The sequence below is a fragment of the Zootoca vivipara genome, chromosome 2 (assembly GCF_963506605.1).
Source record: "Zootoca vivipara chromosome 2, rZooViv1.1, whole genome shotgun sequence".
In the NCBI taxonomy this organism is placed as follows: Eukaryota; Metazoa; Chordata; class Lepidosauria; order Squamata; family Lacertidae; genus Zootoca; species Zootoca vivipara.
The window spans coordinates 43,145,898-43,171,118 of NC_083277.1; the positions used below are offsets into that span (position 1 = coordinate 43,145,898).

Genomic DNA, 25,221 nt, shown 5'->3' on the forward strand with positions numbered 1-25,221 from the left:
TTTCCTGATGGGTTTTTTCTGACTCTTTTAGGGAAGAACGAAGGCAGTACACGGTAACCTTCCAGTGAAATCAATGGAATCAACTGTTAAAAGTGGATTAGACCCTACACCAAAGCATGATTGCCATGTTTTAAAGACTGCAGACAATATCCATGCCCTCCTATCTTACAGAGCATATGAGCGCACACAGGTAAGGAAATAACAGTTAAATGAATATAGCTGCATACAAATATGTGCTTGCTGTCAGGTTTGTAGTTCTTATGAAACAACTCCAGTATAATACTTTCCAGTATACAGGCTGTTACAGGTTGAATGCTGCCTAACATTTTAAATTTGTTTTGTAGAGATTTGTCTTGCAAGTTGAGTTTTAATCACAACTATATATTTAATATATTTGTTCATGGTGAAATCTACTATAAAATAAATTCAACAAGCATCTCTTATCATTAGTAATATGCAAACTTGAGTTTCTTTTGAATTTGTTTCCAGTATTATTTCTATGAATACTACTTTGATGAGATCAGACCAAGACCAAGACCAAGGCACGTGTGTCCATTTGCTGCTGTATCATTTTCTTACAGTGATGAAAAGGTACCAAAGTATTTGTCACAAGCAAGGTAAGAGGGTTTTCACACATTTATTTAAAAAGTAGTATCTAATGTGAAAGGCTTTAATTCTTAAAAGTGTTAACATTTTCGGTTTGCTACTACTTGCTGGTCTTGATACATGGTTGCAGCTTTTGATGAATTGGAAATGGTAGTGTCTTACTCAAGCTGTAGAAATGGTTTTTTTTTTTAAAAAAAAGTGTAGTATTTTTATTCTGCTTGTCAGCTGTAAAGAGCTTGATAGTAAAATAGTCCTTGTTCTCAGGCTTACAACCTAAAGTACATGACACAAAAGGAAAAGGATAAAAGGGAAGAGAAAGACAAGCCAAGTCAGGCACCAGTTCTAAAAGTTACCTATTACCGTAGTTCTTACAGTGACCAGCCTGAGTAGAAACAAGGCAGGGAGAGGAGAAATCAGAGCTGGTCTCTTGCAGATACGATGGGATGTTAGCTTGTGATTGGTCTGGCCTATATTTTCAACATCCTTTCATCCATAATGTCTATTCCGTAGACAAAATATTTCATTTTTAACAGTTTGATCATCAGATTTCAATTTGTAAGTGAATTTGCTTTTTTTGGTAAATGGGGTTCAAATAATTTGCATTTCAGTAATCATTTGAGTATATTACATGTAACACGAGGCCGCAGCAATCTTGTTCCTTTTGAGATTTCTAGTGTGGCACATGCACATGCCTAGGTTCAGATATTGGCCTTGGTGTCTAATCTGTTACATAAGAATACTACTTGCTTGCTTATTTCACGTAGTGTTTGTTACGGGTAAAATAAAGTTCCTAGACAATTTCACGTGTTAGTATGCCTCTTGGTCATGCTTGGCTTGAAGCACTGGAATGCTGCTTCATAGTATTGAATTCTGTATGTCTCTGGCAACAGAATAGCCCAAGGGACTCCTTCACAATTGCTCTGCCACCAGCAAGTCCGTGCATCTCATTCACTTCTGTGAGAAAGTATAACGGGACTGCAGTTTATTATTACTGAGATGACTTGGCTTAGATGCCAATGAACTTTGTGCCATGGAGGTGCAGATTTTGTCCCCACTTAACAGTGGTGAGATCACAGCTTTTCCTGCAAAAATAATGGAAGACATTTCTTTTTAAGGAAGAAAGTAAATAATAATGTGTGTTGGGTTAAGCAAAACAAATCAAGATTCCAGCAAGTTAAAATACTCCTTGAAAAGTTATTTTCATAAAGTGTAGCAGACCAGAGAGTGGACAAAATATAGAACCTAAGCTTCTAGAACACTAAGCAGTCTAAAGCTATTTGTGACTCCTTGAGAACTGCAGTTCTCACAAGAGTTTATATACTCTTTTCCAGATAGCTTTGGATATTACATATTCATATATTGCAATAAGCCAATAAGCTGGGACATCACCCTTCCTTTGTCCTTGTAAATATTACTTCTGCTTTTCTGCAATGACTTGGGTGTCCCTGTGAACTTTACCCCATTTACTGTATTAGGCATTTAATATGGCATTAGCAAGCGAAATTAAAGGCCCACTTTTGGCAGGCCAAGCAAAACACCCTTGTTTCCAGACATCCTGTGTGGAAAGCACCCAACTTAGATACCTTGTTCTTGCAATACATCTTGTGACTCTGAGACATTATGACATTATGGATGTCTTCCCTTGCAGTCTGCAAATGCAGCTTAATATACCGTATATGTTTTTCTGCTAATCCAGCTTCAAGGCGCGGTGAAAGGCACAACATTATGATTTCTTAACCAAGGCACAATTATGAAGCACAGAGAGTTAGTTTCTGGAATAAGGCACAAAGTGCGAGGTACAGGTACAATAATAGGCTCTTTCCAGGTAGCCTTGCCACAATTGGGCATTGGTCAACGTGACCTTTGGTTTGAATTGGTTTATCAACTGTTGCTCCAAGTGAAGCAAAGCTGAGTAGCCATGTACTGTAGTTTTTCAGGTGACTGACAATCCCAATCTTGGTATCCTCTGGAAGGTTTTTTGAGAACCTGGTGGGGTCTATTTGGCTTAGAAACCTGCAGGTTATGTGAGCTGCAGTACCTAAGTCTGTGATTCAAACTGTAAATTGTTTAGCATGTTTTGCCAACATCCCTATGAGAGAGACCACAATTTTATAAATTACCGTTTAATGCTGGGCAGATTTGGCCAAGGCCCTGGATTTCAGCCTGAGTCCAGTGGACTCTACATATTCTTAATTGATGTTTTCCACAGTTTCCATATATTAGGGTTTGTTCCCTTTGCTGTACGGTAGTTCTGATAAATGGTTAGAAGGCTTCAATGTCAGAAGCAATTGGCGATATTAAGGAACTATTAAACAGCTTTGATTTGAGTAGCTACTTGCGATAGCAACCAGGTGACTGGCTATTTTAAAAATTGTGTTGTGATGAGAATGTAGCACTCTAGATGAGGTTACAAATGGAATACAAGTTGCAGTGTGGCTTATGAATTGTGACAAAAGCAAAGAAACCACCCTGTTACCTGTTCGAAAGGCAGAGAGCGTTGCAACATCATCTGATGCTCTGCAAAGTGACCCAGGTGAAGAAGTCTTCCCCACCTACTATGTCTGTAAGAGGACAGTGGGAAGTGTGCTGGCTTCAGTCATTGTCAAGCAGCCGAGCTCAAAGTGATGCCAAGAAGCAGCAGCCAGGAAGCCCGTACTGTCCTTTATTGCCCTGAAGCAGGAAAGGGGTTATTTGCTGGTTTGGCCCTGATCAATATTTTCCAGATGCCTTGGCCACGTAGCAGCCAATTGCTCCCCACTTTCCTCCCAACTTTGTACTTGTGGAGGGGATCATACCAGCAGTTGTACTTTGAAGCACCTCTACAGCTTAGAAGTTGGTAGGAAGGCTTGTTGCTTGCCACACTTGCCAGAGGACCTGAAAATACCTGAAGCATGTTTTCTGTTGGGAGCTTGGATCAATTTGTGGTGTAACTTTCTTTTAATCAAGATCAGGCTACTAGGAACCAATCTAATATTTTGAAACTGCTGGTGTATTGATGTGTTATCTTCTGGAGGCCGGTAGTATCAGGTAAAAGGTCTCACGGGATCATTTCAGGGCATTTCTGCCCTATGGTGGCTTTGTGGTTCTGGGGAACTGAGACTTTTGTGTCCAAGCTGGGTAACATCGCATTGTCAAGAATCCTATATTCTGCAACAGATATGTAAATTGTGTACATTTATGCCTTCTCCAAGATCACTTAGCTTTAAAAGTCAGAGAGAGAATAAATTTAGATAAAGAAGTATTTGGTCCATGGCTGTTCTATGTTCAAGAACATAGAGATGGAAACTACATGTGAGGGGAAGCACTACTTCTGCTTTTTGATTTTAACTCTGTGTATTTTGCTTGTAGAACAAAGATTTCTAATGTGGATAAAAGCACTGGTAAGAATTCAATTATTAAATAGAACTGTCTTGATTTATGTAAGTCCCTAGATGTGCTAGAAGATGTGGTGCTTTGAGACTAATTCAAAGCACATGGGTTGACCACAAGTAACACCTCGAGCATTAAGGTTGCTGGCTTTATAGTAGTTTAGTGTGAACAAGCAGTATAAGAGTATCAATTGATCCCGCTTAGCTTCTCTCTTGGAATAAATGGAATAAATAAGCCAGAAAGCCTTGTCTTCCTCTTAAGTCTCAACCAGGGATCCTGGTGCGATGCCCCCTAGCAAGCCACAACAATGAAGTTTTACTTGTTCCTGTGTCTTGATAAGGAGCAACACATCACAATACCTTGTTTGCATGTAGTGGGGAATCAAAGCTTCCTGGCTTGTATCTTGCTTGCATCAGGGGAGAAGTGAAGCAGCAGCAGTTGGGTAGTGTGCAGCAGAATATGTCTCACTAACGCTATGCATCACAATAAGCCAGAAACCTGACTTTGTGGTTATGTACAAACATGGCTGTTACATGCCTAGCTTTGAAAAAAATGAAATTATTTGCTAAATAAATTAGAATAACTTATGCAGATTCTAGTTACAGGTAGGTAGCCGTGTTGGTCTGAGTCGAAGCAAAATAAAAAAAAAAATTCCTTCAGTAGCACCTTAAAGACCAACTAAGTTTTTATTTTGTGAGGTTGATGGACTTCCATTTCATGCGGCTCAATGTGGCTCAACAAAAACTTAGTTGGTCTTTAAGATGCTACTGAAGGAATTTTTTATTATGCAGATTCATCTGCATGTATTTGCTTATTTGCATAACTCATCTGTGTTTAGATATGTAAATAATATGTAAAATGTTATCATTGTGAGTTTTTCCTAATATAAGGTTAGAAATGGTGCAACAAGAAAATGTTGAGTAGAAGTCTGAAATAGAGTATTGTTAGGGTAATGGAAAACTAAAAATCAAAACAGTGCCTTCATGAAATGAACTACAGTACTGTCTTCCTTTTAGTATCAATAACTTCTACCTAATTCAGCCTTGTATTTAACAACTTACCTGATAGTCTTAGGTAACCAGGAATTCCATTCTGAGAGCTAGATTGTTCCATTTCTCTTCTGTTGACCAGTTGGATTTTTGTGTTAGCAGTCTCTTCCTCTACAAATGCATGGTGAGCAGAGAAGGAAGTGTTCCATCCTGCCTCCACCAGCTTGGTAGAAGTCTCTCTTTTTTTTGGGGGGGTGCCTTTTTGAGGTGTGTAATTCTTATGAAGTAAATAGAATAAAAAATTTCTTACCACAGCATTTTCTACTTTTGAATTGGTCATATGTCACATGAAACCAAAACACAATTCGTTGTGAATACACAACATGCTAGTGCATACTGCCATTTGAAGAGAAATCAAAAGCCTGGGTTTGAGCGTTCAACACATTTGCTTCTTTCCCAGTAGTGTGGGGGATGAGCAGAGTGAGAATTTGCATTCATATTGAACTATAGTATTCTTTTTAGCAATGGTTTAAAGTGATGTGCCAACTGGGCTCTTGTGTTAATGGAATTTGATGAGAATACTGAAGACATCTTGGTCCTGATTTGGTCCAGAGTGAATAATCATTGAACTACGAGGCATCAAACATGACTCCATTAGATTGTAGTTGTATCCTTATACTAATGACTGCAGATAGTAGATCAAGAAAGTAGATCATATCAACTATTCCACATGTGTTTTTATAGGTGATATCTTCAGCTATACCTTTATAGAGGTGTTCTGCAACAGTATTCTATACATCTTGCTGAAATGGAATTGGGTCTGAGATTCCCGATTATTGCTTTAAATTAATTCCTTATAGACAAGAAGAGATCTGGTATATCAGGCTGGTCTGCCCTCAAGGATAGCTGTACTTTATATTTCTGTTATTTCATGAAATCTGAAATGCTCAAAGTAGCTTGCCTCCTCCAGCTTTTATCTACTAGTGGATTCTAGTTTCTGGAGAATTGGAGTTCCTCCAAAAGGCACCCTCCTTCTGTTCTTTTAAGACTCCATGCTTTGTAGTGTGGCTGCCTAAGCAGCTTTTGGATCTTACACAGCCCAACCAAGAATAATCTCATGTGCTGCCAGTTCAGCTCCCAAATTCTGCACTTGTCCTATTGATTACCTTCTAGGAATAATATTTTCCAGTCCCTACTTATAGCTTAGCCCTTAACCCTCAGTGGCACATACTGCATTAGCTAATATGCTTTTAATTTAAAGTGTTGGTCACTTGCTGGAATTTTAACACGCATCACATGATTGTGGTATTGTGAGAGCTTCCAGTTTAATGACCTTTCCCTACCTCCCACCGCCCCCAAAAAATCTTAGCAGATTCTTAACATAGTAAATGATTACCTTACTCCTAAAGGAGTGGATCTTTGGAGTGGATTTTCTCTATTGAGTAAGGAGTGCACTTAGTTTTTGCTGTGTACCTCTGGATGAATGTACCTCTAATCTCAGTGGCTCCTTTAGGAAAGCATCCACCTCACCTGGATTTGATGAAAATGAGGAAACAGAGCTAGGTGTCAGTTTACATTTGGTCTGTATTTTAGGGTTCCTTTGCTTTCAGGCGGTACTTTGGTGGTGTCAAAGGGCCCCTATTAAGCACTTGACTACTGAGCCATCCATTCAAAAGGATTTGTTTCTTAATTGACCTTGATATGGGAACTAAGAGCATTTTCAGCATTCATTGTTTTCCAGGTCTTTTATCCTATGGGCAAAGTGATATACAGTGGTACCTCGGGTTATAGATGCTTCAGGTTACAAACACTTCAGGTTACAGACTCCGCTAACCCAGAAATAGTACCTCGGGTTAAGAACTTTGTTTCAGGATGAGAACAGAAATCGTGCGGCAGGAGCGGTAGGCCCCATTAGCTAATGTGGTACCTCAGGTTAAGAACAGTTTCAGGCTAAGAACGGACCTCCAGAATGAATTAAGTTCTTAACCCGATGTACCACTGTATTCTGGGCTTTCTAGGAGTTGCAAGATGCTCAAAACATGAGTGCTCAAAGCAGCATTGCTACCTAACTCATGAGAAACCATGGATGGAATCCAACAAAGCACTAAGTCTCTTATTCTGTCAGTGCAAAGATGTATTGTGCAATGGAATGTTCCTTCTGCCTTTTCCCAAAATCTGTTCTAGGGGTTCCCCCAACCTTCTGAAGCAGATTTGGAGAGTGTGTGGGATGTGCACAGGGGCACAAGTGGAAATCCTTGCACTGACAAGACACAGTAGTTGAATACTACCCCATGTTGCTAGACACCTAAGTCTTGGCAGTGCATGCCGTCAGGAAGAATATAGGTGTCCATTTATGGTGTAGTGAGCTTACTATGACCTGAAATGTAGGTCTGTTTTCCGTTCAGTGTCCTAATTGTTTGGTCCTCCAGTGGAAGCAGGATTGATGAAGAGCAAAATGCCTTGCAATGAGCAAGAATGAAGAAGATGACTGAAGCAGAATACGTGTTCCTCCTTTGTACCTGATGACCGGAGCTTGAAAACATTCCACTCCAGTGGGTTCTTCCATTTTAGGACCTCATTGAAGGTCAGAACAGCCCAGAAGTGTTTGGATCTAGCAGCATCTCTTTGGAGGACAGACCACTGCAGGTTCAAAAAAGGCTCTCTTCATAATGATTGTCAGTCTGTTTTGAGTGGGAGACTCATTGTCAGTCAGTAACAACTCATAAACAGGAGTCCAAAAAGAAAGAAATTTAAGCTGGAGACCCAAATACCTCAGAACTAAGTACCTTGACAGCTGTGTATGTGATTTAGTGCATGAAGCTCTGATGAAAGTTCATCTCTGGGAAGCATATAAAGCTCATTCTGCATCCTAAACATCTGAGAAGAGTCACAGTGGTTAAGCTATGGTGTACAATTTTGATTTGTGGTGCATATGAACTGCTCAATTCAGATGTCGTGGCAAGCTACAGTTACAATGAACCAGGAAGTGAGTTGTGGCATGCAAGGGAATTCTGAGGAACAGTCCTGTCAACCAAACCATGGTTTTACCAGTCTACTGCGGCAGCAGCAGTGAAAGACAGCACATGTTGGTGGACATTTGCAAGACAAGCATGACAATTGATGGACATTTTTACAAAGCGCAAGAAGGTTGACATCTTCAAGAAAATCCTCTTAGGCTTCTCCCACAAAGAGAATCCAATCAGGAAAGCCACTGTTCTTAAGCACCTTGGATGCCATTCCATTAAGTGGAAGGAGAATAGTTAAACCTACATATACCATGACATGAGCTTGGATTAGATAGCGAGGAAAAGGGGATGACCTTGTCATCAATCTTTATTCTGTTCTCTTTACTATTCACATCTCCTCCCCCCACCCTTTTAAGCAATTAGGTAGTTCTCAGTCACCATGCTCTTTGCTGCATGCTACTGATGCTAGGGTCATCTTCTTTCTTTTTCTTGCTGTTTGGCATATGGGAGTAGAGCCAAACTGATACTCTTTGATGGGGTATACTTTCATCTAAATGGATTGGAACTTTATGGTAAATAGCCTTTCTCATCTTCATTATTTTCATCCACTGACACCCAAGCAGTGTGATTTGACTATATAATGTTCGTAAGTTCTGGAATCTGCTGTGGTATTTCAGGGGAACCTATAAAATTCCATATTAGACTGGGAGTTGTCACATGCAGAAATAGTGATTTCTCTTCTTGAAGTCCACTACTTTCCCAACTTTGTAAATAAGTCCACAAAGTCCTGAGTTTCTATATAAGCCACAGAGGAAAGGAAGCCTTTCTGTATAAGCCCCTCAACTGTGTTCCTCCTATCCCAGTCCGTTTGGTAGAAGGCCAGTAGACAGGTAGTTTCCTGAATTTCCGTACTAGCGTAGAGAAAGGGGCTTTCTCTCCTCTGTGGCAAGCATAGAAACACTTCCCCTTCCTTTCTGCCCACTCACTTGCTGGGATGAAATTCTAGGTTGCCTATGGTTACCAGATGAGTTATTAAATGCAAGGCTGAGTTGTCAATTTCTTCATGTTACCAATGGCACTTTTAACTTTTCATATCATTACTTTGGAGAAGGGACACTTGAAAATCCTTCTGCCACATCTAAAAAGAAACTTACTCAAGAAAATTTAACTTCTCTGATCATGTCTGCAAAGCCATCTTCTAATAGAAGTTTGTGGGTATAAATGAATCCCATTTAAACTCATATCTCCAAAGCACCATTTTTATAAGAAGTATTACAAAGTACATTATTCTTTTTTCACATAGATAAGGCAACCTACACCTTATGGAAAGGGCAGCTTTTAAACAGAGGGACGCTTGTATGCCATGCTGCTTTGAAATCAGAAATGCGTCCTTTGCTTCCCTGCAAACTGTAAGTATTAAACTTTGAAACACGGACCTGAAATCCTCATTTATTAGCCTAGATTATGTCAGATCTTGAAGGACTGGGAACACTTCAGTTCTATGCATGATATGACCAGCTTTTCTGTTTTGCTAGAAAGTGTGTTTCTATGCACACTTCCAACACTACTTCAAAAAATGATGCCTTCCATAGTTCTGGTTACAGGTAGGTAGCCGTGTTGGTCTGGATCGAAGTAAAATAAAAAAATTCCTTCAGTAGCACCTTAAAGACCAACTAAGTTTTTATTTTGGTATGAGCTTTCGTGTGCATGCACACTTCTTCAGATACCATCAAAAAATGATGTAAGAATTATAACCTTAGCTAAAATGTGACCAATTGCTGCTGAGATAAAAAAACTCAGATTTCTTTATTCTTTCATCTTTAGACCTGAAAAGCTCGATGTTGACTTGGTTATGAACATTGAACACTTAAAGCATGTCTTTCCACGAGTGTTTCAGAAAGAAATATATTCAGGAGAAAGGGAAGGTAAAGTCTCTTCTAATTAAAGGAAAACATTATTTATCTATTAATGGATGCCTTTCTGCATTCTTTTCATTGCTCAGGTCACTGGTAAACTTAGGGTGATAAAGCAGTAGAGTAGATTGATAGAAAACAAGTGACAAATACACCCAACTGAACAAAGGCTAGAGCTCATTTTAGAGCTCACTTGGTGGCATTGATGGTGGCAAAGATGCAATACATTTCCATCACTACTGCATCAACACAGTGTTGTTCAAGAGAACCATTTCAAGTACAGTGGTACCTCGACTTACGAACGACTCGACTTATGAATGAAAGCCGTGGGCGGTTTTTAGATGCAGTTTTTTCGACTTACGAATTTTTAGATGCGGTTTACTCGGCTTACAAATTATTTCCGAATATTTCCCCCCCAATGCATTCCTATGGGGAAAGCCGCTTTTTTCGACTTACGAATTTCCCGACCTACAAATGTGCATTCGGAACGGATTAAATTCGTAAGTCAAGGTACCACTGTAGTACTGAGTCTCTCTATGGACTTGCAGGATGATCAGAGAACCCTTGGCAGCTCACTGTTGCATTTACTAATCACTTGGCTGGTATTCATAGTATCATACAATTGTAGGTTGGAAGAGACCGCAAGGGTCATCTAGTCCACCCCCTTGCAATGCAGGAATCTTTTGCCCAATGTGGGGCTAGAACCTACAACCCTGACATTAAGAGCCCCATGCTCTACCGACTGAGCTATCATTCACATCTGATCCATCTTGAGGGTTGAATGCCACAGCTGCTGTAGAAGTAACGAAATTAAGAGTCTAAGTCTGTCCGCATCTTAGACTGCAATACCTGAAATTCATCCAAGCAGATATTGCCAATGTTTTTGATGGGATAAGGCCCACCACATTTCTGCTTAACCAGTGCCTGTTGCAGTTGATAACTTCTGATGGATGATTGGCTCAGTTCGGAAGATAATTCATGCCTCATTGTGTCAAATCTGCCTAGAGGATGCAGCTGCGCAGGCACTCCTTGAGAATCTGCTTTAGCCCACGATAACTATGACTGGTCACAAATCTCCCTTTTGGGAGCAAATATCTGATTGGTTCAAAATTGGGAAAGGAGTACGACAAGGCTGTATATTGTCTCCCTGCTTATTTAACTTATATGCAGAATTCATCATGCGAAAGGCTGGACTAGATGAATCCCAAGCCGGAATTAAGATTGCTGGAAGAAATATCAACAACCTCAGATATGCAGATGACACAACCTTGATGGCAGAAAGCGAGGAGGAATTAAAGAACCTTTTAATGAGGGTGAAAGAGGAGAGCGCAAAATATGGTCTGAAGCTCAACATCAAAAAAACCAAGATCATGGCCACTGGTCCCATCACCTCCTGGCAAATAGAAGGGGAAGAAATGGAGGCAGTGAGAGATTTTACTTTCTTGGGCTCCTTGATCACTGCAGATGGTGACAGCAGTCACGAAATTAAAAGACGCCTGCTTCTTGGGAGAAAAGCAATGACAAACCTAGACAGCATCTTAAAAAGCAGAGACATCACCTTTTAGTTAAAGCTATGATTTTCCCAGTAGTGATGTATGGAAGTGAGAGTTGGACCATAAAGAAGGCTGATCGCCGAAGAATTGATGCTTTTGAATTATGGTGCTGGAGGAGACTCTTGAGAGTCCCATGGACTGCAAGAAGATCAAACCTATCCATTCTTAAGGAAATCAGCCCTGAGTGCTCCCTGGAAGGACAGATCGTGAAGCTGAGGCTCCAATACTTTGGCCACCTCATGAGAAGAGAAGAATCCTTGGAAAAGACCCTGATGTTGGGAAAGATTGAGGGCACTAGGAGAAGGGGACGACAGAGGACAAGATGGTTGGACAGTGTTCTCGAAGCTACGAACATGAGTTTGACCAAACTGCGGGAGGCAGTGCGAGACAGGAGTGCCTGGCGTGCTATGGTCCATGGGGTCACGAAGAGTCGGACACGACTAAACGACTAAACAACAACAATCTTGGGATTATTGGATGAAACATAGTATCTAAGACCTCTTTGAATCTGGATACAGGACCAGTTTTGTCATTGAAACTGCTTTGGTCACCCTGGTACCAAAGTGACAGCTACAGTAGAGTATGACTTGTTGGTTCTTCTGGATTTCTTGGTTTTTGCTCCTTCAGTACCATCAGTCACAGTATGCTTCTGGATTATGCTTTTGGATTGTCCATCTGGAATGTTGGTGGGAGGCACCATTTTGAGCTGGTTCTGCTCCTTCCTGGCATATATATTTTGGATAATGATGGTGGAGATGGCCTTCATGCTGTTTAATAATGTCTTTGTGAATCTGCTGACAGAGGTTGTTCGCAGCCAGTTGCCATTAGTATCCTCGTGGCACCCAGTTTTGTTTCTCCTCAGCATCAAAATCTACCAAGACAGTGGAAGTGCTGAATTGGTGCCTCGAGTCTAATGGATTAGATGAGGGCTAATACTGAAACTCAGTCTAGACAAGATGTTATATACTGTTAGTGGGTGGTTAAGCGGATGTGTAAAGCTGTGTCTTGCTCACTTTTGATTAGGTTACACTTGTACACAGCTTTGTTTTTTGTTGGATCCAACCTTTACTTGTAAGCAGTTACCAGCCCTTTTGTAACATCCAGGTTAGATTACTGCAGTGTGTTGCTTGTAGTGCTGCCTTTGAAGATGGTTCATAAATTTTAAATAGCTCAGAATACAGCAGGCAGACTGTTGATTTGAGTACACTGGCTTGAACATATATAACACCAACTCTTTTCTTAGTGCCCTTCATAGATCAAAAGTCATTGTTACTTTAGGAACATAAAATGTGCTTTGTATAACTTGGTTTGCATTCAGTATAGTTTGATATATTAAAAGTACAGCTCATTCAGACAATTATTAGCTGAATTTGCTTTTTAAGTGTAAATGGGGTTACAAACAGATGAAGTGTAAGGAACTTGCTTGTGTCATTTTGCCAGTTTTTGAGTAGTAGGCAGAAACGAGTAAAACCAGAAGAAACCATCATTATAGTAAAACAGTGAATATGTCTTCTCCAGCCTTCCACAGTGTGAAGCAGATACACAGCACTCATTTCTGTAATAAAAAAAAGCAGAGAAGTGTGTGGAGAAGAAACAAAGTTTCCATGAATACTACATGAAATTTAATTACTCTCATTTTGTGAGCTGTTTCTACTTCATCATATTTATTATGGACTTCTAAAAATTGTACTTTCTCTTAAGTCCTTTGAGGCTTAGTCAAAAACATACCGGTAGAAACAAATCTACCAACTATGCCAACAAGAGGAAGCCCACAAGCAAATAAGGCACCAAATTATTCTTCCTTCTCTTGTAACAGTGGGAGTCAGAAATGCATCTTCTTATTCTATCTGAGAGTTTTACTTAGTGTACAACAAGACACGCTTGCCCTCAATATGTACGAATTGTGAAGATCTGCTACTATACATGGTCCTACAGAAAAATCTTCCAGTTAACACAGCTTTTAGAAATCATTTTGGGAGTGTAAATATATGAAGACTTAAATAAGGTGTTTAACAATCATTCTAAAAGAAAATATTTCATCATCCAAACTTCCCCAATGTTTCCAGGGTTTCTTTTGGCAAAAAGAAAAGAAAAGAAAGGGTTTTTTTGGGGGGGGGATGGGGGAAAGTGTCCCTGCCCCATTTTTTTTCTAGCTCCCCCCCCCAGGCCTTCATATTGCTATCCAGAGACCCTCTTCTAGGTACCTATGGGGTAATGGTGGCTGGGAGTAGGACCTCTTGTTTATGGAATGCCCTCTTGTGAGTGATGCATTGAATATGGACTGCCATCTCTGAACAGCTTGAGAATGACACCAACATTTCTTTTATTTTGATTGTAGGTGAAACTCTTTCCTAACAAATAATTTTAGTGGTTTGTGGATTTGTATGCTCTACTTTAACTGATTTTTTAAAATGTACGTGAGAAAAAAACTTTTTTTTTTTGGAGTAAACCTTATAGTTATCTGTTGTTTTTGTTACTCATTGTTACTTTTGTGAACTATTTTAAAATGGAAAACCAGTATGGACATGTGTGTTTAAATAATACATAATGGCTTTGATCCTATGTATTTCAAGCAGAAGGAAGATATAATGCAAGAGGACTTTCCCATCCCACCCCCATATGATCCCCTCCAACCCTCTCTGAGCAGTCTGGGATCCTCCTAAACAATGTGGTGTGGAGGGAATTGCCCCCAAATCATGCAGGGCTGCTTTGTGCAAACATACAGAGTTCTTACAATGTAGTTTTGTTTAACTTTGGGCAATTGGCTTATTCTACAGCAGTCCTATGCTGTTCAGAAGGATCACCTTACCAATTGAGAGGTATTTGGGGGAGTGCAAAGGAAGGAGGGGATCTGAATTTCAAGTAGTTTCTGCTTGTGTTACTTAAAATCCAAGCCCATACAGACAGATATTTGCTTGCTTGGCCCTTTGGCAGAAGAGACTAATAGATGTTCTTCTTTTTACCTTTTCAGAGTTCAGGAATGGAATGTATTGCAGTCTGTATGAAGTTGTGGAAAAGTCTAGATCAGGAAGTAATTTGGAAGGTTTACTTCAAAAGCTAGAGACAGACAAACTAGTGAGTAGAGCATCTTTTCATAACTTTACTATGTGCATAGTTATTCCACTGAGAGAGGTTCTGAGAATAATTTGGTCAGTTCATATTTTATGAAAATACATCATGAGCAGGACAGTGCCTGCCATCTTGCTCCACACTTTAAGAATATAAGAAGAGCTTGTTGGATCAGGCCAATGGCCCATCTAGTTCAGCATCCTTTTCCCACAGTGGCTGATGAGATGCCTGTGGGAGGCCTTCAAGCTGGACATGGATGCAAGAGTGGGTGTTCCAAATTTAATATGCATTATCTAGAATTAGGGGTATCATTTTTATGTTGTGTAAATTGTGTAAACTTCTTTTTTCAGGTTATTGTAAAACCACTTGTAGACAGGGGATATCTCTTGCTGCTTTCTTCTTATCAAATGGCTTCCCCATATGGTATGCAACTTGTTTCTTCGACAATTCAGATTTGTTTGTTTTAATTAATAGCTTCATTAATTATAGTGTGCCTTTCCCCCCCTCTTTATTCAGACAGCCGAAAGCCTCACATTCTGCAGGCATTGTTTCTATTTCGGAAACCTAGAGGGGTTGTGACTTCAAGTAAGTTTTTAATCTATAATGTACCAATGTATTGCCTAATAAAGGTTTGATAGCATATCAATAAAAAAGTTGGAGGAACTTGTCTGAGAAGGAAGGTGGCTTCTGGAATTTGAATGGTCCATTAGATAAGAGCAGGATGCTTTCATTGCTGGGAAGGTGGATATGGTTGCCACAACAATACAACACATTACAAATAGTGATTAAAAGCGCTGCAGAAAGCTTGTATGGAATTTATATGTTTAGAATCATTTAGAGTTGATACATACTCATCATTGGCTTAATCACAGAGGCAGGGAACCTGTAGCTCTAAATATGTTGCTTCACTACAAATTGCATCACTCTTGGCCATTAGAAATGCTGTAGGAAGAGAACTGTTGACAGCTCATAAAAGTTATACTCAAAATCATGAGATATTATTAGATACAAATATGGGAAGAAAAAGGATTTCTAATAGTCCCCTGCTAATGCAAATTGCTGTCTTATAATATAATTGGAATTTCCTTTTTAACCCCAAGTGAGTGTGGTTTAATGACTAGGTCCTGGGGGACAATGTTCAGATCCTTTTACCATATTTTTCCGTCTATAAGACACCCCCATGTATAAGACTTCCCCTATTTTGGGGGACCCCAATTTAAGAAAATGGGGAGAGATCTATCCGTGTATAAGACGCCCCCAAATTTTGTACATTATTTTAAAGGGGAAAACCTAGTCTTATACATGGAAAAATACGGTAACCTATCTCAAGTTTTGAAGATAAAGTGGTGCAGGAGAACTGTATATACTATTTTAAACTCGGGGGGGGGAAGGGAGTCAAGATATAAGTTAAAAATGTATTAAGAGTTGTGTTACTTGCTTAAATGACTGATTTTTCTATCTTGCATTTGTCTTTCTGCTTTTATTTTAAACACAGTTCTAAAAAATGAACAGAAAAGTGCAAATACGTTATTAACGCAGGAAGCCCATGTGGTTATGCCGGAATTTACAAGATTTATTCAGTCGCTACATTATGGTTTTATTCATTCTCGTAAAGACCCTAAAGCTGACTTAAATACTGCGGTGGAAAAGCATATAAATGATTATCTGAAGCGAAACATTAAATTTACTTTATATAATTATAGCACAGTCTTGGATGAGAAAAAGCACCTATATCCTGCACCAAAAAACAAATCCAATATTGAAAGCGCCTTACACAACTACATTTTTGGTTCTGAAACCTACCAGATTTCTGTTTCTAAAGCAAAAAAAATTATGGATGGAAATCGGAAGCCTCAGCAGTTTAGTCCTATTTCAGATTATGAAGCCACAGAGGAGGAATCTGACTACAGAAGGAGAAAAGCTAGGAAAAGAAATGGTTCTAAAAGTGAAACTGTAGTTGCCAAGAGAAAACCTGGTGACCCTGGGGATTATGATCAAGAAAGTATTAAAGAGTTGATTAACTTAATTCAGTGTAGGAAGAAAAATGTAGATAGAGACTCTGACACAGAAGACAACAGAAATGAAAGCAGACTGAAGCAAAAGCTGAAAACTAGTGAGTCCTCAGAAAACGTTTGTCAGTATGAAGGTAAGAGCTTTCATAAGCTACTTTCGGTCTATGAAAAAGTTGTTCTTTTAGTGTGGCTGCGGCTGTGGCTGTGCTCTGGAACTGCCTGCATATTGAAATTAGGCAGGCACCTTCACTATACTGTTAGTTTCAGCTGGTCTCTCCAGACACATGATTTCATTAGATTTGTTTTAATGTTTTGTTAATGGTTTTATGTATACTTTTTTAATTGCTTTGCATATTTTAGTCTTGTTCTATATAGAATTGAGCAAGCGGTTTATAAATTTTCTAAATTGTAATAATAATACTAATTTATTTGTATTGGCTATGTCAACTAACTAAAGGATGGCAAATAACTTTTAGCATAACTTCATGTTTTCCCCAATTCCCCGTCCTTGGTTTCTAGGGGACAGAGCAACTGAATCGCTTCTTTCAGTTATACGTAACCTTGGTGGACATGATACAGATTTGAGGCAGCAAAATGTTGCTAATACTCCCAGTAATGACGTATATGATTTCCTAAAGCGGATTTCAGCAATGGCTAAGAAGCAAGATTCCGCAGAAAGCTATTCAGAGCAACTGGTTGAATACAACTCAATTCTACCACAGATCAAGAACTTACTTAATGCTTCACAAGTTGAAAATGTTCAAGTCAAGGACCCTCAAACCCCAAAGTTGGAAGTGAATGCATCATGCTTGCCTTATTCTTCTGTTGTTTCTGCTTGTGAAGTAGACATTGATCATACCCAACATTTAAAAGTAAGAATCTCTAAGAATATTAGAAACTGCTTCTAAAATTTCAGTAGATGCATTTGGTGTACAGTGGTACCTCATGTTGCGAACAGGATCCGTTCCGGCGGCCTGTTTGCAACATGAAAAGGCCGCAACATGAAGAACTGCATCTGTGCACGTGCATGACACAATGTGGCACTTCTGCACATGCACGCAGGTTACGGATGCACCAAACCCGGAAGTAACCCGTTCTGGGACTTGCGGGTTCGGCACGTCCGTAACCTGAAAAGACGCAACAGGAAGCGGACATATCATGAGGTATGACTGTATATAAAATACGGGTTCTTTTTAGCATTTGTATTTGTGGCTTCTGTATCTCCAGTTTGACTGTTAAAATTGCCCAACTCCTGAAACAGTGAAAAGTAAAGGGGTAGATTGAACAAGACCAAAGCTAAATTCACTTACTCATGCAGTTTTGGATTATAGTAGTGGTGGGGGCAGGGGGCGGGGTAGGAAATAGGAAAGGTATAAGGTTGAGGGTAGTTTGCCATGAAGAAGTTCTGCTGTAATGAACAACTGCATTTGTGTCCATTGAATTTATATTTTGAGGTGGAAAAGGACTAACAGCTTTAACTGGAGACTGAAGAATAATTATCAACCTAGATGCTGTGTGTTCTTTCCACGTCCCTATTCTGCATAAGTAATATTCTAGATGTATGCTCCCAGTGACTCTTTTGCTGATATGTGTTGGTATTTTAGCAATTTGGTTAAATAGTAAAATGAGAATTCCCTGGATGCCTAGATCCAGTTTTGGAGCAAGCACTCTTTGGAGATTGAGCCCCAACAGAGATTTACAATCACAAAACATGCAGCAAAATAAAGTGTGGAAATAGACATTTAATATATTCCATTCTAAGTTATTCCCAAAGTTTCCCACTTCCCTTAGAATTGAAAGAGACCACATGTTTGGTAAGTTAAAAATGATTTACTTACAAAATCTTCAAAGGTCAGTTTCATGGGCTTTTCCATACAATAGCAAGAAAAGACGGGCAGTTAAACTTAATTTCAGAATTTGTAAATGTTTCTAAATTATTTGTATAGAAACACAAAGATGGCTTGCTAAAGTCACACGGTCTAAGCTTGGACCACCCAGCTTGGACATCCTTACTGGTCGGTTTCCCGTGGTGGAAAAGGAGACAACAAGGGTTTTGGTTATCCTTCCTCCCAAAGTGAGCAGGTGTGACTTACCTAAGCCTGGCAGGATAGCTATGGTCTTAACCCATTCATGTTTTAATTAGACTGAGCATGGTTAAATGAGGCTGGATTTATCCCACACTCTTCTTTTTTTATGGAGAAGGGCATCTGATCTCAGTGACAAGGTTAATAAAATTTCCTTCGCCATTCTGGTGGGAAATGTCATCAGACTCTGCTATTGCTACTGCTAATAGCACTTTTCATACTGGGTTAGGAATCTGGAAGGGAAAGAAGATAGACTTCTTGGCAGAGATGTTTGGCTATGGCAGCAAAGGGAAGAGAAGGAGAGTCCCTATGTATGGGGTGGGTGGGTTCATACGTAAGCAGAGCTTAGAAAGGAATCATCCTACTCTTTCATACACAGGTTGACTTACAGAAGGGCTATAGCAGCAAAGGCTCCAAAAGTGCCCCTAAGCTATGTACCCACTCCTTCAGAGGGAGTATAACCCCATCAAGAGCAGGCAAGCTCCCATACATCCAGTCTAAGGAACCACCCACTAACAGTGCCTCAGTTATCAGGATTGAGTTTTAGTTTGTTCGCTCTCATCCAGTCCATTACTGAGGCAAGACAACGCACACCAACTGCTACATCTGCAGATGTAAAGGAGAAGTAGAGTTGTCATAATGCTGACAACATACTCCAGACCTCCAGATAACCACACTCAGTGGTTTCATGTGGATGTTAAACAGCACAGGGGATAAAATCGAGCCCTGAGGAACCCTGCATTGAAGGTTCCATGGAGCTGAAAAGCATTCCTCAAACATCACCCTCTGGAAACGACCATCCAAGGACTGGAACCAACACAAAGTGGTGGCACCTACCCCTAACCAGGAGAGCAACTCTAGGGAGGATGCCATGGTCAGTGGTACCGAAGGCCGCTGAGAAGTTGAGAATTAAGAGGAACACATTTTTCCTGTCTCTCCTGACAGAGGTCATCATACAAGGTGACCAAAACAGTTTCTGTGCCAAAACCGGGCCTAAACCCCAATTGAAATGGATCTAGAAAATCTGTTTCCTCCCAGAGCACCTGGATCTGGTCCACAGCCACCTGCTCAAGAACCTTGTCCAAGAAGGGGAGATAGGCAACTGGCCAGTAGTTACTTAGATTTTCTGATTTTCTGAACCCAGAGAGGGTTTCTTGAGGAGTGGTTTTACCACTACAGTATCTCCTTCAAGCAAGCAGGACCACCCCCTTTCACAATGAGGCATTAATCACCTCTCTGATAGTTTTCACCACATGGGTGGCGATGTGGGTTAAACCACTGAGCCTAGGGCTTGCCGATCAGAAGGTTGGTGGTTCGAATCCCTGCGACGGGGTTAGCTCCCGTTGCTTGGTCCCAGCTCCTGCCCACCTAGCAGTTCGAAAGCACGTCAAAGTGCAAGTAGATAAATAGGTACCACTCCGGCGGGAAGGTAAACAGCGTTTCCATGCGCTGCTCTGGTTTGCCAGAAGCGGCTTAAGTCATGCTGGCCTCATGACCCGGAAGTTGTACGCCGGCTCCCTCGGCCAGTAAAGTGAGATGAGCGCCGCATCCCCAGAGGCGTCCGTGACTAGACCTAATGGTCAGGGGTCCCTTTACCTTTACCTTTACTGCTAGTTTTTATCAGCCAAGAAGGAAAAGAGTTCAAAGCGCAATTGGTTACCCTGATCAATCCAAGCACATTGTCCATGTCCTCAAGCTTTACTAATTGAAACTCGTCCAACAGAAGAGGACTAGATAGTGTTCTGGAAACCCCTTGAGATTCATCTGCTGAAATAGCAGAGTCAAGATCCTGGTGGATGCAAGTGATTTTGTCCTCAAAATGCTGTGCAAACGAAGTCCCAGCAAGCCACCATCTGTTCCTCCACCTCCAGTGCCAGACTGTAAGAGGCCCCACGCTACCTGGAAAAGCTACCAAATGGCACAAAGTGTGCTGCCTTTGCTGACTTCACTGCCCCTAGGTAGGCTTTATTATGAGCCCTCCCTCACCAGTGTTCAATTACATTCAACCCATTTTTTCTCTTATGTTTGAGCCATCTCCCAGCTTGTTTCATCACTCCAAGCTTTGGAGTATACCAAGGAGCCAAACAGGCTCTATGAAGTAGGAGATGGTACTCTGGGGTGATCATATCAACAGCCCGAGTCATTCAGTTGTTCCAGAGATCAGCCAGTGCTTTGACAGGAGCGCCAGTCATATAATCTGGGAATCCTCCAGAGCCACCTGGAAATCCACTGAGTGAGGGAGGTCTTACTCAGCGTTGGCCTGGCATTCAGCAACAGCAGTCGTGGACCCAAGGGCTGGCTGATAGGACAACTGCACTAACCCAGATTAAAAGGGGGGTCTGGCACACAACAGTCACTAACTGCCTATACCGTGTGCTTCTTACCCGATCAACTTAATAATAATAATAATAATGCCCACCAAGCAGTAACCCAACCCAATGAGCCATTTACAGGTTCTAAGTAAAGAAAGATGGTAACTGATTACACCTTATTGATGGGCCAGTTTTAAAGGGCCTTCACCCATAGTATCTGCGCATTTATTTGTTTTGCTTGTTTACATTTCTTTAATGTATGCATCTATTACTCAATTTTGCTACTTTTTTGTTTTCAGTAATGGCAAGACTCAGTCTTTCTGGTCTCTTTTGCCTTTTTGCCTTTTCCCTTTATTTCAGAAGTTGTATTTTGCTTTAATGAAGAAAGGGATTCTGGAAGTTCACAACTGTTTCATGTAATATAATTTAGATCTATATTGGTTGATAACAAAGACGAGTTACATTTGTTCTAACTAGTGTGTAATCTGAATTTTCCATTAACCAAACTGGGTTTCAAGGGGTTGACTTTTCCTCAAGTTGTTTTGGGGACAAATGCTTCTGTTAAAAATACTGTGATTTCTGAGTAAACATGCATTGGCTGTGGGAAGATTTTTTTCAAAGTACTTAAACAGCAAGTGATTTAAAGGCAAAATTGTTTTCATAGAGACGCTTAAAATATTTTTACATTGCGATGGCTAAAAGGTAACAAGTTAGAATTATCAATTGAGACTACTGTACTATGTGTTTGTTTAGGAAACGAGCACTGGAAGTGTAAGTAGCTTTGATGGTGGTAGCCCATGTCCTAGCACACCCATTGAACAGACTTATCATAGACAACATTCTGGCTCATACAATGTTGAATCGACTGAAATGCACTGGAAGCTGATTCCAATCACAGGTAAGTAACAACTTTGTAAATATAAAACCTAGTTTTGTGTCTTTCTGATACCCAGTTCTTAAAATGGCAAAAGGGATGTGTGCATACTATTACATATTCCAGTAATATTTGAATTCTGATCAGGTTATTCTGATAGTGTTTATGGCAGTGAAAACCACATTTTGGAAAACCCTCTGTGTATATAGTATTGTGACTAAGCCTCATTTTATTTAAGCAAATAAGCAATAACTGTTGAGATTAGATCTACTGGTTCTATCATACACAGTACAGTACATCTTTCTGGAAGTGGGCACATTAGGATTTTGTGAATGGGAGGGAGTAAAGTTGGAAGAGACCCAGTAAGCCATAAAATCTGTGTCTTCAGATAGTGTTCTGGGGTTGAAAGTAATGTTTTGCCATATGTTGACATACTCGTGGATGGTCCGGCTGTAGATTAAAATTAGTGCTATCTACCAGCAAGGGCTTCACTATTACAAGGGCATACAGTCGGCACAGCTGTGTACATTACAAAACTCAAAAGGATTTTATAAAGAGTATATGCTATCGCTTACCTTGAATTCTAGTTGTTTGGGGTTTTTTGTATGAGTGAAACTAGGCAAATGTTTTACCACACCTTGATCAAAATATGAAAGGGTGACCGGATAAAATTGCTTCATAGGCTGGATTTGGTATAGAGGTTGCCAGTAGGCCATTACTAAACTGACACATTGCATGCAATCTCAGACAAACTTTTTTAAAACCTTGGCTGAGGGCTAGTACAAAACCTTTCTAGGCAACCTCTGTGTGCAATGTAATAATTTGAGGGCAATACTGAACCTTGTCGGGGCAAACTTTGCCGAAGCAAGTCTGCCTTGCAAGGTCTTCCAGCTTGTCTTACTCCTTTGTCAGTTGTTACCGTAACCCTTTTCAAAAAGCTCCGAAGTTGCGTAAGCATTTTAGCCTAGTACACTGAAAGGAGAGACAGATGAATTTCTGAAAGATTCTCTTTTACTGAAATTTGTACAGTGGGGTGCCTTTTTATTGTTGCTTCTCATTATTTGAACTGTTACCTATCTTCTAAAATGCTGTTTTGATATTTGGAGGAACATTTGTTTCATCAAACAGCAGCAACTGGGTCTACTTGCTTTTGGTGGTAGTTTCCATATTTGTATTAAAGACTTGAAAGAAAAAGTTTTGAACAGCATATTCTACACCATATTTTTCACTGAGAAGCAGAGAGTATTTGATACAATATGGGTGTGGGAGCAGCAGTGGCATGGTTAGGTAGCTCAACCCCCAGTGCACCAAAGCACTTAAAATGGGGAATCCCCAGTCTGCTGCCTTTTGCAGTTTTAACAGATGTAATGAATTCTGGAATTCAAATCTTTCCCAGAATGAAAGAGACCTATGATACCCAAATATGTTGGAAATTAATACCAATAATTAATTTTATACTCTCTAAAGTGGGCTAACTATCTTAAATTGGTGCTGTAGCACAAGAAGTGTGTGAGGATATACATTATACATCTTGAGAAACTCTATAACCTTGCTAACTGCTGCTCTCCCTCAGGAGGGGCAGGAAGAGTTCCTGAAGAGCAACTGAGAGAACATGGAGATAACCAAACAGGTGAGAAGGGTGGCCTTTATTGCATATGCTCCTTGCTGTCCAGATAGCTTTAAAAAAAAAACACAGTTCCTTGGTAGTCTCCCCTCCCCCCAAATATAGTTAAGGAAATGAATCCACCAAAGCAAGTATATTCAGAGTTTGAAACTAGAGAAATACAGTTGATTTAAGGCACCCAGGTAACATGGGAGCAACTGTAGTTAAAATCCTTGATGCAGGATGCGGGTGGCGCTGTGGTCTAAACCACTGAACCTCTTGGGCTTGCCGATCAGAAGGTCGGCGGTTTGAATCCCTGCACCGGGGTGAGCTCCTGTTGCTCTGTCCCAGCTGCTGCCAACCTAGCAGTTCAAAAGCACGCCAGTGCAAGTAGATAAATGGATACTGCTGTGGCGGGAAGGTGAACAGCGTTTCCGTGCGCTCTGGTTTCTGTCACGGTGTTCCGTTGCACCAGAAGCAGTTGAGTCATGCTGGCCACACGACCCAGAAAGCTTTCTGTGGACAAACGCTGGCTCTCTCGGCCTGAGAGTGAGATGAATGCCTCACCCCATAATCGCCTTTGACTGGACTTAACCTGCCAGGGGTCCTTTACCTTTTTACCTATAACCCTTGAAGGGAATTCCAAGTGCATCAGTCATAATAGGAGATTGTTAATTTTGAACAACAAAGCTTTGCTTTTGAATATTGAATGTGCATAAAACCCATTGTAAAATTCTCAGTGAAATGCTTTGGTACCTTAACAGGCAGTTGGTATAATTGATAAAGCTATATGAAATATACAAAGGGCCAACATACGTATTGTGTTAATATAGATAATCATGTAATTTTTATATATAGCTTATTTATTTCCATCCTATGAGGCATACACACTTCACATGATAAATGTGTCTAATTTGTGATGTTCCATATCATGTATACAGAATATAGATGAATTTATTTGTAGTTAAGTTGTTCATATATCACTCTGCGGTCTTAAAATGATAGGTATATCATGCTTAGTCAGGGTACCAAAGTTGTCTGCTCTTGATGGGTTACACTCCCTCTGAAGAGTGCCCATTTCTATTGTAAATCTAAAGTTATAAGTATCCAGCATTTTAAAAATCCAATTTAAATTTTAAAAAAATCTGATTTAAATAAATAAAATTCCTGTTAGAGCACATAATCGTGCCTATTATGCAGCAGTGCAGGATGCAAAAAAGGTCACTTCACAGCTTGCCTTGCATCCTCTGGTAGCCAGCTAGCAGAGTTATTTTGGATGTCCAGAGACTATTGACACCCTCTGTGGGGAAGGACCTTGCGGGCATTCAGAGACCTCCTTTGACCAACTGCCTACAACTTTGAAGATTGATAAAGTCACTCAATTTAAGAGTGCTTTTGACTTCACCCTTTTTGCTGCTCCAGCTGAAGTGTGCAGTGCCACTATCGAGTGTGTGTTGCGGAATCATCATCTGATGTGGACAAGGTGCTGGTGATAATATATCTTGACCACATGCCCTCTTGACCCCTCTCCCTCCTAGCTTATTAAATCTGGCAGAAGGGAGCTGACTGGATGGGTCCAGAGCATGGTTAAAATTTCATTGGATGAGGGGATGGGGCCTGCTACCTTGGAAAGAAACAGTGGTGTAGCTGCTCCTAAAGAAACTGACTCTGGACCCACTGCGCTGGAACAATCACCAACCTGTTGCAAATATTCACTTTTGGTGGAAGATGGCAGAGTGGGTTGTGGTGGGGCAACTGCAAGCATTCTTAAATTACACAGATTATTTAGATCCATTCCAGTCTAGGTTCAGGCCTGGCTATCAGACTGAGTTGGCTTTGGTCACCCTGATGGATGATATTTGCAGAGCATG

The 25,221-nt window shown here is 40.4% G+C and overlaps 1 protein-coding gene across 7 annotated transcripts in view; it reads left to right on the forward strand.

The window, feature by feature from the left end:
- The window catches only part of TASOR (transcription activation suppressor), a 67,456-nt gene that overhangs the window by 11,449 nt on the left and 30,786 nt on the right, over positions 1-25,221 (forward strand). For 6 of the 7 annotated variants that reach the window (XR_004692009.2, XR_004692008.2, XM_035106353.2 and 3 more), the window contains exons 6-17: positions 32-190; positions 490-617; positions 3,955-3,986; positions 9,234-9,339; positions 9,755-9,855; positions 14,368-14,471; positions 14,816-14,888; positions 14,982-15,050; positions 15,961-16,611; positions 16,997-17,349; positions 21,627-21,771; positions 23,321-23,377. Coding sequence is in view for 5 of the 7 variants with exons in the window: in XM_035106353.2 (XP_034962244.2) it covers positions 32-190; positions 490-617; positions 3,955-3,986; positions 9,234-9,339; positions 9,755-9,855; positions 14,368-14,471; positions 14,816-14,888; positions 14,982-15,050; positions 15,961-16,611; positions 16,997-17,349; positions 21,627-21,771; positions 23,321-23,377 (1,978 nt within the window). In the remaining 2 variants the exon portion in view is untranslated. The remainder of the gene's footprint in view (positions 1-31; positions 191-489; positions 618-3,954; positions 3,987-9,233; positions 9,340-9,754; positions 9,856-14,367; positions 14,472-14,815; positions 14,889-14,981; positions 15,051-15,960; positions 16,612-16,996; positions 17,350-21,626; positions 21,772-23,320; positions 23,378-25,221) is intronic. The other variant, XM_035106354.2, reaches the window with a different exon arrangement.